The sequence below is a fragment of the Calliphora vicina genome, chromosome 2, assembly GCF_958450345.1.
Source record: "Calliphora vicina chromosome 2, idCalVici1.1, whole genome shotgun sequence".
NCBI lineage: Eukaryota > Metazoa > Arthropoda > Insecta > Diptera > Calliphoridae > Calliphora > Calliphora vicina.
The window spans coordinates 10,223,890-10,239,635 of NC_088781.1; the positions used below are offsets into that span (position 1 = coordinate 10,223,890).

Consider the following 15,746-nt stretch of genomic DNA (forward strand, 5'->3'; position numbering starts at 1 on the left):
ATCTGGAAGGAAGGTTGTTCCATACTCCATACTCTGATAGTCAAAACACCATTACAGCCTTAAAATATTCTTTTCGGAGACCAACTACAGCCATTATCTACACGCAGAGAAAAAATATAATTGGGCATTGTTACTGTAACCATTTCAATATTTTTACAAGTTTTTAACTATATTATTGTCACAGTAACCATTTATATGATTGTGGTAACCATAATATGGTTAATTTACGATTCACATGATTGTATCAACCATATATATGGTTACAGTAAACAAGTATATGTTTGTGACAACCATATTTATGATAATTAATTTTATCATAATATATTGTTCTTAGATTATGATAAGCCTTAAGCCGAGATCAACATAATATGATAAGTCCTTCATCATATGAATGGTTGTCACAAACATATATTTGTTTACTGTAACCATATATATGGTTGATACAATCATGTGAATCGTAAATTAACCATATTATGGTTACCACAATCATATAAATGGTTACTGTGACAATAATATAGTTAAAAACTTGTAAAAATATTGAAATGGTTACAGTAACCATACCCAACTATATTTTTTCTCTGCGTGTACATTTGTAATTTAGCTACTAACAGACCAAAGCCGTATAATGCACTCTAAATGTAATGATCTGATCAACAAAGTTGATAACACGATCTTATTAACATTGTTTATAAGTATGACAACATTAACTGTTAAAGCTGCTAACATTAACATTAAAGCTGCTAAAAGCTCTAGGTAATCTGTTAGATAATTCATGAAACTATTAGAAGATGGCACTGTGTATGTATATAAATAGTAACAGCGAGGTAAAAAGCAGATCCAGTGTATTGAATTCGCTGTAAGAGTCAATATCAACTGTATTACCATTGTATTCTTATAAATTACAGCACATAAATTCCAAAAAGTTTTAAAACTAATTTTGAGATCATTTCATTTCTATAGTTTTTTTTTTTTGAGTTTCGTTTCGTTTTTTGTTTTTTGTCATCGTACAAAATCTGTTAGAAACTAAAATAGAAAATATAAAATATTTGTTGTTGATATGTTAAGGATATAAATATTGCTAAGGATTTCATATTAAATTCAATTCCATAATATAGAATCCTTGATATTGTTTTATTTTTCAAATCTGTATGTATGTTTCTTTTTTCATTTTCATATTTTGCTGGCAAACAAGAGGACAGTGTTAAAGGAAACCATAAGATAAAGAAAAGAAATAATAAGAGTTTTAAACTTTTTTTTTTTTTGGAATGATAATAGATTATAGATTTTTTAATAATTACTTTCATTATTTGTGGTTGTAATAGTTACAAGTATAATTAATTAATTACATACATATATAGGTATAAATAAATATACATTTATTAAGTAAGGACTTTGGTTTAAATATTTCATTTAGTTTTCTTTTTTTGAAAGGATTTTAGGCTTAAGGGTTTTTGGTTTCGTTTTTTTTTTGTGGATTTTAATTTATACTATTTTTTCTGTTTTTGTTTTTTGTTGACACTCATAAAGCCGAGTTTTTAGAATGAAAAAGTTTAATTTAATATTTTGGTTTTTTTGCTAATCAAAAGTTAAAGAGCTGAGTTTGAGTTTAAGTTATTCAAATAGAGTTAGGGAGTTTTCTTTATAGATACAGTGTTGTGAAGACAGAGAAAGTTGGGTTATATATATTTTGAATTTGAACATCATGTTGTTGTTTCGAAAACATTCAGTTGTGTTTTTCAAGTTTTAATGCTTTTTTAATGACTCTATAAAAAGTTTTTCTTTGATGCTTCCGTTGTGTGTTTATCCGTATCCTTAAAGTCTTTCGATGTAATGGGTGGTCCTCGTGATTCGAATGTGGGTTTGCCCATGGCTAAGGCGGGATTTAAATCCAGCATGGTACGAGGACTCATGGCTACAATACTGGCACCAATTGGACCTACAGAATGGTTAAAAAGATATACAAATTGATTTATTAATAAATTTATATTAAATCTAGTTTTATAACTAATAAATTTTGTTTTTATAAAAATGAAATACGAGTATAAGTATATAGAATTGAAGCTAGTTTAAAGCAAGCTGGAAAAGCAGTAGATGCAAGACAAATTTGTTTAAGTTTTTTTTTTGGATAGATAGTTCTAATAGTTAGTTAAATATAGTTAGAGGAAATCAAACACATGCTTTAGTACTTTTGAATATATGTATAAGGAAAAGAGTAAAAGCAGACTATTTACATGCAATTTTGTTTTCAATTGTTTAATAAATTTATTTTTTTATATTATTTACATTTGATGTTTATAATTATTATTTTTTTAAATATTTTTTATATAAACTAATCAGTTGAACTAACAGGATTTCTAAAGGGAATTTTATTTTGGTTGGTATTTAAGTTTTTCTAAAGCTCTCGTTTTGAATGGGGTTATAATTTCATACTAAATATTTGATTATTTTATACAGCAGGTGACATAAAACAAGTTCGAATCCTATAATCTAATAAGAAAAATGGAAAGTCCGAATTTCCAGTTTAATACCATCAAGAGGATCTAACAAATCCGACCATGGACGTGTTATGAAAGCCCCAGTTATAATGAACGAGATCGTTCGTTATAAATTAATTGAACTATTGCGGTGTAGATCAAGTGATCGAGTTTCAGAGCCCACCAGGAATGAAAAACTATATTTTTCAAATGGTTTTTTTTCACACCCATTCTTTATAGTTTTTTGTATTTTAAATTGTTATACCGGAAAAACAGGTTATTCATAAATTTTTTGCATTGAAAAACAGTAAACTGTTATACAAAAATTTTTCTAAAGAAAAACTGTTATACATTTTTCTATAGAAAAAACTCTTATACACAAATTTTTCTATTGAAAAAGCTCTTATACACAAATTTTTCTATAGAAAAAACTCTTATACACAATTTTTTCTTAAGAGAAAACTCTTATACGGAAATTTGTCTATAGAAAAAACTGTTATACGCCAATTTTTCTATAGAAAAAACTGTTATACGCCAATTTTTCTATAGAAAAAACTGTTATACGCCAATTTTTCTATAGAAAAAACTGTTATATACAAATTTTTCTATAGAAAAAACTGTTATATACAAATTTTTCTATAGAAAAAACTGTTATACACAAATTTTTCTATAGAAAAAACTGTTATACACAAATTTTTCTATAGAAAAAACTGTTATACACAAATTTTTCTATAGAAAAAACTGTTATACACAAATTTTTCTACAGAAAAAACTGTTATACACAAATTTTTCTACAGAAAAAACTGTTATACACAAATTTTTCCATAGAAAAAACTGTTATGCACAAATTTTTCTATAGAAAAAACTGTTATACACAAATTTTTCTATAGAAAAAACTGTTATACACAAATTTTTCTATAGAAAAAACTGTTATACACAAATTGTTCTATAGAAAAAACTGTTATACACAAATTGTTCTATAGAAAAAACTGTTATACACAAATTTTTCTATAGAAAAAACTGTTATACACAAATTTTTCTATAGAAAAAACTGTTATACACAAAATTTTCTATAGAAAAAACTGTTATACACAAAATTTTCTATAGAAAAAACTGTTATACACAAAATTTTCTATAGAAAAAACTGTTATACACAAATTTTTCTATAGAAAAAACTGTTATACACAAATTTTTCTATAGAAAAAACTGTTATACACAAATTTTTCTATAGAAAAAACTGTTATACACAAATTTTTCTACAGAAAAAACTGTTATACACAAATTTTTCTACAGAAAAAACTGTTATACACAAATTTTTCCATAGAAAAAACTGTTATACACAAATTTTCCATAGAAAAAACTGTTATACACAAATTTTCCATAGAAAAAACTGTTATACACAAATTTTTCTATAGAAAAACTGTTATGCACAAATTTTTCTATAGAAAAAACTGTTATACACAAATTTTTCTATAGAAAAAACTGTTATACACAAATTTTTCTATAGAAAAAACTGTTATACACAAATTTTTCTATAGAAAAAACTGTTATACACAAATTGTTCTATAGAAAAAACTGTTATACACAAATTGTTCTATAGAAAAAACTGTTATACACAAATTTTTCTATAGAAAAAACTGTTATACACAAATTGTTCTATAGAAAAAACTGTTATACACAAATTTTTCTATAGAAAAAACTGTTATACACAAATTTTTCTATAGAAAAAACTGTTATACACAAATTTTTCTATAGAAAAAACTGTTATACACAAATTTTTCTATAGAAAAAACTGTTATACACAAATTTTTCTATAGAAAAAACTGTTATACACAAATTTTTCTATAGAAAAAACTGTTATACACAAATTTTTCTATAGAAAAAACTGTTATACACAAATTTTTCTATAGAAAAAACTGTTATACACAAATTTTTCTATAGAAAAAACTGTTATACACAAATTTTTCTACAGAAAAAACTGTTATACACAAATTTTTCTACAGAAAAAACTGTTATACACAAATTTTTCCATAGAAAAAACTGTTATACACAAATTTTCCATAGAAAAAACTGTTATACACAAATTTTCCATAGAAAAAACTGTTATACACAAATTTTTCTATAGAAAAACTGTTATGCACAAATTTTTCTATAGAAAAAACTGTTATACACAAATTTTTCTATAGAAAAAACTGTTATACACAAATTTTTCTATAGAAAAACCTGTTATACACAAATTTTTCTATAGAAAAAACTGTTATACACAAATTTTTCTATAGAAAAACTGTTATGCACAAATTTTTCTATAGAAAAAACTGTTATACACAAATTGTTCTATAGAAAAAACTGTTATACACAAATTGTTCTATAGAAAAAACTGTTATACACAAATTTTTCTATAGAAAAAACTGTTATACACAAATTTTTCTATAGAAAAAACTGTTATACACAAATTTTTCTATAGAAAAAACTGTTATACACAAATTTTTCTATAGAAAAAACTGTTATACACAAATTTTTCTATAGAAAAAACTGTTATACACAAATTTTTCTATAGAAAAAACTGTTATACACAAATTTTTCTATAGAAAAAACTGTTATACACAAATTTTTCTACAGAAAAAACTGTTATACACAAATTTTTCTACAGAAAAAACTGTTATACACAAATTTTTCCATAGAAAAAACTGTTATACACAAATTTTCCATAGAAAAAACTGTTATACACAAATTTTCCATAGAAAAAACTGTTATACACAAATTTTTCTATAGAAAAACTGTTATGCACAAATTTTTCTATAGAAAAAACTGTTATACACAAATTTTTCTATAGAAAAAACTGTTATACACAAATTTTTCTATAGAAAAAACTGTTATACACAAATTTTTCTATAGAAAAAACTGTTATACACAAATTTTTCTATAGAAAAACTGTTATGCACAAATTTTTCTATAGAAAAAACTGTTATACACAAATTGTTCTATAGAAAAAACTGTTATACACAAATTGTTCTATAGAAAAAACTGTTATACACAAATTTTTCTATAGAAAAAACTGTTATACACAAATTTTTCTATAGAAAAAACTGTTATACACAAATTTTTCTATAGAAAAAACTGTTATACACAAATTTTTCTATAGAAAAAACTGTTATACACAAATTTTTCTATAGAAAAAACTGTTATACACAAATTTTTCTATAGAAAAAACTGTTATACACAAATTTTTCTATAGAAAAAACTGTTATACACAAATTTTTCTATAGAAAAAACATTTATACACAAATTTTTCTATAGAAAAAACTGTTATACACAAAATTTTCTATAGAAAAAACTGTTATACACAAAATTTTCTATAGAAAAAACTGTTATACACAAAATTTTCTATAGAAAAAACTGTTATACACAAAATTTTCTATAGAAAAAACTGTTATACACAAAATTTTCTATAGAAAAAACTGTTATACACAAAATTTTCTATAGAAAAAACTGTTATACACAAATTTTTCTATAGAAAAAACTGTTATACACAAATTTTTCTATAGAAAAAACTGTTATACACAAATTTTTCTATAGAAAAAACTGTTATACACAAATTTTTCTATAGAAAAAACTGTTATACACAAATTTTTCTATAGAAAAAACTGTTATACACAAATTTTTCTATAGAAAAAACTGTTATACACAAATTTTTCTATAGAAAAAACTGTTATACACAAATTTTTCTATAGAAAAAACTGTTATACACAAATTTTTCTATAGAAAAAACTGTTATACACAAATTTTTCTATAGAAAAAACTGTTATACACAAATTTTTCTATAGAAAAAACTGTTATACACAAATTTTTCTATAGAAAAAACTGTTATACACAAATTTTTCTATAGAAAAAACTGTTATACACAAATTTTTCTATAGAAAAAACTGTTATACACAAATTTTTCTATAGAAAAAACTGTTATACACAAATTTTTCTATAGAAAAAACTGTTATACACAAATTTTTCTATAGAAAAAACTGTTATACATAAATTTTTCTATAGAAAAAACTGTTATACACAAATTTTCTAAACAAAAACTGTAATATACCAATTTTTCTATTGAAAAAACTCGTATACACCAATTTTTCTTTAGAAAAAACTCTTATACATAAATTTTTCTATACAAAAAACCATACATTGTTTGAGAATACAAAATTAGTCTCGATTTTTATACGAAACCTTCTGCACATGAAATAGTATCAGATAAAGTACTATCTATCCATGCCTGAAGCCCTCAAAATTTAATATTTATTATGATTCTCTTACTGCATTAAATATCGACACACGCCTTCATCTACTTTTAATTTGAAATTCAATTTTCTATCCAGAATAATTCCATTTATTTTAGTCAGTAAGATAGATAAAATGTTCCGTCTTGCTAGGGTTTATGACAAATTGCCTGTAATGTAAAGATATTACCCAAAAGATATATAATCGTTGATTTAGATGAGAATTTTACAGCAAAACTTTTTTAGAAGAGCTTGTTCCGAATTATCGTTATTGTGGTCGATAGCTCGATATCGAATCAGGTAATCTCAAATAAGAAAAAATTCGACTAAATTTACTCGATCAGGTATGCGGTAATTCGTCTCCTTTTTTTGGAAAAACTCTTTTTATGATGAATTTAAATGTATGATACTTGGACATGTCAGACCAATTTTTATAAAAAAAAAGATTTTTGGATATTTCGAAAAGTCGATTTTAACAAACAGGCGGAAGGAGAACCTACAATCCGAAATATTCATTTCATATGATAAAAAATTAATATTGCAGAAATTAAAAACAGGAATCACAAATTTAGATCGAAACTTTTTAAGCAAATAAGTTCAATCTTTTCAATCAATTTATGACAGCTTTTTTTTTACTCTATCACATTTTTAACTACCTAAAATTTCTCAGGAAAAATTCCCGAACTTAGTTTTAGTCACCTGCTATATACAAATAATTACAGGGCGGGGGATTCTAATATTTTTTTTTGGTGTATGATGGGAATATAAAGGGGGTGTCTACTTTATTTTAATTTAATATTTTTAAAGAAAAATAATATTTTAATTTTGATTTGTTTAGAAACACACCCTCCCATTTATTTTGCTTCCATACATGAGGCAGAAGTGTTATTTTGAGCATTTGATAAATGTGTCATTTGTGTTTTATTTTTTCTTTAGTTCTTAATTTTTGTGATATTATTATTATTTTTTTTCTTTTTTTGAATATGAGCGTTGTCAATTTGAAACTTGTTAAAAGGATTTTTGTTTATTTGTTTTGTTAAATGAGTTTAGTCAAAACCAAAGGCCACATCTGTAAGATATAAAATAATTATAGATTTATAATGGATTTCGATTTTTGAGTGTTGAGAGACATAAATTATAATAAAATTGTTTAAATATTAATTAACTAAACTATAAAATGGTTTTAAAAACTAAAATGTAGAGGAATGTTTATAAGAATTTTAAATTAATTTTGATTGTTTACCTATCCCTAACCATAATAATATTCAACTGATGTCACATATACGAGAAATACTTTTTACATTAAATTTTTATTTCAATTTTATTTTACCTTATTTTAAGTTTTTTTTTTATTTAACATTTATTTTTTAAACACACACACTTACAAACAAGAAATTTTCATTAAAATAAACATACAAATAGACAAATTTTGAAAACACAAATTTTTGTTTAATTTTTCAACGAAATTTTTTTTTTTACATAAAATTCACCAGTGATCTAGATGTTTTCTTAATATATTGAGGTTTTAGGTTTAATTTAAAACAAATATTTTCGAAATAAACTTGCTGAACTGTCTCACAAATTGATCAGTTCCTTTCAGATAACATTTTTCATTAGTTACATGGAATATATTTTTTGGTTTGTCTCACCACAATAATCTCTTATAGCCAATCGTCTCTTAGTTTGAATTTGGCGAGCATTCGAATTGTCAAATTTTCCATGTCATTTTCGCATAAATCAGACTTAATTTGTCCCATGACGTTAATTTTATTGACATTGACGGTGCGGAGGTTTACTTAAGAAAACTCAAATGAAAAAGTCTGAAAAATTGTTCCGGTAGGAACCATTCTCCGTTTTGGGGAAAGTAAAATGGTGGTTCTAGCGCTTTTATCCCAACTTATTTCAAGATTTCTCAGAGATCTCACTATATTTAGATCGTCTGTAACTTCAAGTGTGACAATATCGAACGAATACCGCTATTGAATTATAAGTTTTAAATGGATAATGTCCGGAAATCTCTAGATATACGATTTTTCAAAATTTACCTTTTTATAAAATAAAACAAGTAAGAAAGTATGGTCGGGCAAGCCGACCATGTAATACCCTACACTAAGTAAAAGAGCAAAAACATTTTTCTTTTAAAATTTCAATAATTTATATTTTTGAGTGATTTTCGGAAGTGGGCCTTATATGGGAGCTATGAGCAATTATGGACCGATCACCTTGAAATTAGGTCGTGTGATTTATGTCTTAATGAAAGTTATATCTGTTGAATTTTGTGTATATACCAAAATTTTTAGGAGATTTATGCACGTTTAAGTGATTTTCGGAAGCGAATCTATATGGGAGCTATGACTAATTATGGACCGATCGTATCAAAATTTGGTGACATGAATTTTATATATATGAAACTTATTTGGAGCGAAATTTGTGTAGATAAATATATAAACTAAACATTTATGACCGATAAAGTCCAATTTCGAGAGGACATTTGTATGGGAGCTAGGTGAAATAATGGACCAGTTTCAATAGGCTTCGTCCTTGGGCCGGAAAATTATATGTACCAAATTTGATCGAAATATCTTCAAAATTGCGACCTGTACTCTGCGCACAAGGTTTACATGGACAGCCAGCCAGCCGACCAGCCAGACGGACGGAAGGACGGACATCGTTTAATCGACTCAGAAAGTGATTCTAAGTCGATCGGTATACTTTAAGATGGGTGTTAGACTAATATTTTTGGGTGTTATAAACATCTGCACAAACGCAGCCAGCCGACCAGCCAGACGGACGGAAGGACGGACATCGTTTAATCGACTCAGAAAGTGATTCTAAGTCGATCGGTATACTTTAAGATGGGTGTTAGACTAATATTTTTGGGTGTTATAAACATCTGCACAAACGCATGATACCCTCCCCACTATGGTGATGTAGGGTATAAATATCATCTATCAAAATCACCAGTGAATTTTATGTTAAAGCCAAAAAATCAACAAAAACAAAAGAAAAACTGAAAAATAATAAAAGACAAAACACAACAACACACACTCAATTCCAAGGAAAAAAAGTATAGAAAAGAATAAGAATTTAAGTAGATTTAGAATTAATTTGTTTCCAATTTATAACAAAATACCAAATCCAGCGTAGAAATTCACATACCGCAGCTGTAGTTCGATTACTAAACAAAATCTCCAACTCAATCAATCAATCCATGGCGAAAAGCGAGAAAATTGTGAAAATGTTTCAGGTCTTTTTTCATACATAAAGATGGAGGTAAAATGATGAGATCATAATGAAGTTGAGAGGGAAAATGAGCTGAATAATGAGTTTTCATTACGATGTGAAAGTGATCGAAATAAATCCTCAAGTAACATGTACTAGAATGTGTATCCTGTATTATCCGGGATTTTATATGTAGATATGATCATTTTTATTTTTTGCGATATGCTGTTTTCAATTACAGTTTTATGTTTTTTTTTGTTTTAAAGTTAATTATTATTGTTAACATTAAATTTTTTAGTTGGACTATTTTTTTTATTTTTTTGTTGTAAAGTGCGTTTTTGTTTTTTTGGTTTGGATGGTGTGATGTTGCTTTATTTTATTTGATATTTTTTTAGGTTTTAGGAGATGATTTACGCCGCAACTGTGGTGGATTTCAAAGCAGTCTTCCCATTTTACCTTCACGAGGTTTGCTAAGCATGGCCGTATATTCATCTAAATTTATTAAATGTTGAATTGTTGAAATGAAAACATGTTTGGTAATAAAAAAACATTAAGACATATTCAAAATAAAACCAAATTAAACAAAATATATGTATTTTGTAACATATTAATTATAAACATAAAAGAAAAAGAAAACAACAATTTTATCAATAAGTAAATAAATAAATAAGTATACATAACATATGTATGTAGGTATTTGGGTACGATCTGGTATATAGTATAGTAAGGTACTGTTGTTTGTATACAAGTGTAATTGGGGAGTTTAAATGTATTTTTATATGTAATTTAAAAGTATTGTACTTTTTCTTCAGAGCTTCGAATTAATTAATTCAATTTGAGCTTAATTCACAAAAATCTTTAATCGGAATTTAAAAATCTCAGCCATTTATTCCATAATTCCATTACCAACATCTAATTCTTTAGCTTTATTCAAAGGCTTTTTTTAAATAGAATTCATTAATCGTTAAATTAATTCATAGTGGAATTAATTCATAACTGAATTTATTCATTTTGTGAATGATTTAATTTTTGTTAATTCAAATCTAATACAAATTGAATCAAAATAGTTGTTCTTTATTCAGTTTTGTTTCATCATTTTCAAAATGTATTGAAATAAAACAAGTAAGAAAGTATGGTCGGTCAAGCCCGACCATATAATACCCTACACTAAGTAAAAGAGCAAAAACATTTTTCTTTTAAAATTTCAATAATTTATATTTTTGTGTGATTTTCGGAAGTGGGCCTTATATGGGAGCTATGACCAATTATTTACCGATCACCATAAAATTAGGTCGTGTGATTTATGTCTATATGAAAGTTATTTATGTTGAATTTTGTGTATATACCAAAATTTTTAAGTGATTTAAGCACGTTAAAGTGATTTTTGGAAGCGGGTCTATATGAGAGCTATGACTAAATATGGAGCGATCGTAACAAAATTTGGTGACATGAATTTTGTATATATAAAACTTATTTGGAGCGGAACTTGTGTAGATACATATATAAATTAAACATTTATGACCGATAAAGCCCAATTTCGGAAGGACATTTGTATGGGGGCTAGGTGAAATAATGGACCGGTTTCAGTCAGTTTCAATAGGCTTGGTCCTTGGGCCGAAAAAATAATATATACCAAATTTGATCGAAATATCTTCAAAATTGCGACCTGTACTCTGCACACAAGGTTTACATGGACAGCCAGACGGACGGACATAGTTTAATCGATTCAGAAAGTGATTCTAAGTCTATCTAAGGTGGGTGTTAGACTAATATTTTTCTAATATTTTTTTATACCCTCCCCACTATGGTGGTGTATGGTATAAATATAGTTGATCAGTGGACCTTATTATGTATGTATGTAATTTATTTCTACATATATGAAACTTATTTCTGCTAAATTTTATTTGCATACCAACAGTTTTAAGAGATTTATGCTCGTTAAACTGTTTTTCGGAAGTGGGCCTTGTAAGTAAGCTATGATGACCAATTATGGACCGATCGCCAAATTCACACATATTTGTCTTGAATTTGGATACCAACATTTTTAAGAGTTTTATGCTCGTTAAAGTAATTTTCAGAAGTGGATCTTATTTTGGAGCTATTGTCAATTATGAATCGATTCGCTCAAAATGTTTAGGTTTATATACAAAATGTTTTGTATATAAATCTTATTTCTGGAAAAATTTGTGTGAATCAATCATTTATGGCCGATAAAGTACCGTTTCGGGAGGACATTTGTATGGAAGCTAGGTAAAAAAATTTACAGATTTTTACCAATTTCAATAGACTTCGACATCCAGATAAACAGACGGATGGGCGGACATCTTTAAATAGACACAATGATTCTGAGTCCATCAGTATACTTTAGGGTGGGTGTATAACGCATAATACCCATCCCACTTCTTATAATAGATTTGAATTGAAGAAAAATTAAGGTTGGCTACCGTTAGCGAAGTAACTGCAATTACCGTTACCGATATAATCGTAAATACCGTTAACGCTATTCTATAAATAATTTAAATTATTGGGTGTATGACTTAAAAATGTCGGATTTTTTCAAAATTTTAGTTTTTACAATATAAGTTTATTCATCCCATATTTCTGGCAACATATGGATTCCGAGCCAAAAGAACTGCTCATCTTTTTTTTTAAAAAAAAGAGAAGTACACTCAGGCAATTAATATGCCTATATATAGTGTTTAGGGGATAGTGTGTAGAAGAAAAGGTGGTGAAAGGAAGAGAAAAGCTTTTAAATGACAACTCTGCAATTGCGCGTTATGTTTGTTATTAGTGCAGGTTGCAGCGCCTCTGGTGGTGATATGGCGCATTAGTCAAGCCAACAACCTTTATTTAATTATTTTACTTCGGTTATACCACCGAAGGAGGGCGCTGTGATAAATATTAGTTATTAGTAAACTAATAATTATTATAAACTGATTTTGTTGATTGGCAGCGGCTGGGAATCGAACCCAGGCCACAAATACCATATCATGCTTAATAATCTCGCGCTAACCAATTAAGCCACAGCACCCTCACGCTCATCTTTTGAGACCAACAACGAATCAAGCGAATTTCGGATACTCTGTTCTGAAGTGAAGCTTATCCCAGAGAGAGCGTTCTGCATCAATCGAAACAAATAGTAGTCGGACGGGGCAAGGTCTGGACTATAATGAGGATGAGGCAAAATATCCCAACCAATTCATTCCAAATACTTTTTAATTTTTTTACTTTTTAAAGATATTGCAACATGTGGTCGAGCGTTGACACGATGGATTATTACGGTTTCATGTCTGGGAGCATATTCTGTGCGTTATTCCGTTAATGCTCGCTTCAAACGAATCAGTTGCGTTTGGTACAGGTTCCAGGTTGGTCTGGTCAGATTTCAACAGCTCCCACCAAATACAGAGAATTATCTTAGTTCCATGGATTTTCGGCTTTGGTGTCGATTCGGCAAGTTGGATGGGTTTCACATACAATCACTTACGCTTCGCTTTATCGTAATGGATTAATTGTTCATCGCAAGTAATGATACGGTTTTCTTTTATAGCATTCATGCATCATTTCTTTCAAGGTGTATTGGCTTCAATTCGTGTGATACCCTGCTTTTGGATTAATGTAATTGCTGCTTAGGTAGCTGCCAATGATTTTGCAAGCTCTTGTTGAGTTTGACAACAATCTTCATGAAGTAATGACTCCAATTCTTGGTCATCACACTTTTTTGGCTGGCCTGGACGATCTATGTCTTCCGTATCAAAATCACCACTTCTGACTCGCATAAACCATCGCTCGTTGAAACCGATGGAATACATTCACTATAAGCTTTGGTGAGCAATCTGTGTGTTTCAACGTCTCTTTTTATACCCTTACCCTTATTCACATTCGTGAGAAGGGTATATATAAGTTTGTCATTCCGTTTGTAATTTCTACATTTTTCATTTCCGACCCTATAAAGTATATATATTCTGGATCCTTATAGATAGCGGAGTCGATTAAACCACGTCCGTTTGTTTGTTGAAATCAATTTTCTGAAGACCCCTGATATCTTCGGGATCTAAATCTTCAATAATTCTGTCAGGCACGCTTTCGAGAAGTTTTCTATTTAAAATCAGCAACATCGGTCCACAAATGGCTGAGATATGAGAAAAAAACCAGGACAACCTCGATTTTTTGACCTATATCTGGATTACTAAGTCATTAATATAGACAATATGGATATCTAATGATAGATATTTCAAAGATAGACGACGTATATAAGACCATAGTAAGTTGGACCTACAATGTGTCAAAATCGTAAAAAATATTTTTTAAACCGGAATTTTTTTTGGTGAAAAAAAAATATTTTAAAATTTAAAAAAAAAAAAAATTTCCAAAAACTGCAAAAAAAATTAAATTTTGTTCACCTAAAAATATTTAAAATTTTTATTTTGAAGTATAATTTGGTGAAGGGTATATAAGATTCGGCACAGCCGAATATAGCTCTCTTACTTGTATCAAATTAAAGCAGTAAAGCAAACATCCCTCATATGACGCTTTAAGCCAAAAAAAACTTTGTTGTTTATAATGTTCAATAACTAAGTGAGAATAATGACAGATATTTACCATTCAAAATGACATATATGTAAGTTATTCAAAACAAAAACGCGTTCAAAAGATACGCCATATATTGTAAATCCCGCATTTTAAAGTCATACACCCAATATACAAATAATTATTTCAATAATAGAATTGTTTGAAATCTACAAAATATTAAATATGTATTATTAATAATTTAATTCAATACGAAATTACCATTATCATTAAAATATTGTAGCATTCAATACATTTTCAAAGATGTGTATTTTGTAATGGATTTAAATTAAAGAAAATAAGGAATTAATTCTATAAAAAATTTATTTTCAAAAGAATGAATTCAATACATTTGAAGTAAAAAAGAACTAAGCCTATGAATTAATACGTAATGAATTCATTAACGGAATGGTTAAGACATTTTGAAATTGAAATTAAGAAGTAATACTTTCGAAACTTTGATTTTGTTTTATAAATTTTGTACAAGTAATTTATTTAAATGTTAAATGTAATTATGTATGTATAGATAGATAAATAGATAGATATCAGTATATTTAAATTTATTATAAATATTTATTTATAATTTTTTATTAGTATTCTGTTTTGTTTTGTTTTTTTTTTTCAAAGCATTTAATTTACAAGTGACAAGTTAATGTGCAAATCAGTTGGCTCTGGATGCGATGCAGTTTGTTAGATACAAATACAACATTATATGATTTAATGTTTTTTTATTTTTTTTTAAATATTATTACATATTAATTATTATTGTTAAGTATTTTTACAACTTTGGCCAAGCAGTGTCTTTATTTGTTCTGTAAGCTTAACTTGTGTCATCCATTCACTTCAATTTCACTTGTTTCTCATTCAATTAATATTTATTGTAATAAAATTATTATTGAAATCAGCTCTGTAGTTTTAATTGTGTTAAATGGGTGTTGGCAAGTAGTGTACTGTACATTATAAATAGTTATAAAGTATTTATTATATCAGTATTAATGGATTATGGGTTAAAAGCTTCATCATCTGTATACATCGGTTTAAAATTTAGAAAAAAAATGCTTGTTTTGGATTTTTCTTAAAAATATTTATAAAAAGAAAATTTTGATGGGCAAACAACGACAAAAATATGCCAAAGAAATAGTTGGAAGAATTATATTTTTTATCCATTCAAAATAACAAATAATTATTTACACTATTTATACACAACTCTCGGTTT

At 27.1% G+C, this 15,746-nt stretch overlaps 1 protein-coding gene across 6 annotated transcripts in view; it reads right to left on the reverse strand.

The window, feature by feature from the left end:
• Positions 1 to 1,262: 1,262 nt before the first annotated feature.
• Positions 1,263 to 15,746, reverse strand: part of Shaw (Shaker cognate w) — a 33,957-nt gene continuing 19,473 nt past the window's right edge. For 2 of the 6 annotated variants that reach the window (XM_065501610.1, XM_065501612.1), the window contains exon 8: positions 1,264 to 1,936. In XM_065501610.1, coding sequence (XP_065357682.1) covers positions 1,764 to 1,936 — 173 coding nt within the window. In that variant the 3' untranslated portion in view covers positions 1,264 to 1,763. Of the gene's footprint in view, positions 1,937 to 7,674; positions 7,812 to 10,299; positions 10,457 to 15,746 lie in introns of those variants that run through there. The other 4 variants (XM_065501614.1, XM_065501613.1, XM_065501611.1 and 1 more) reach the window with 3 other exon arrangements.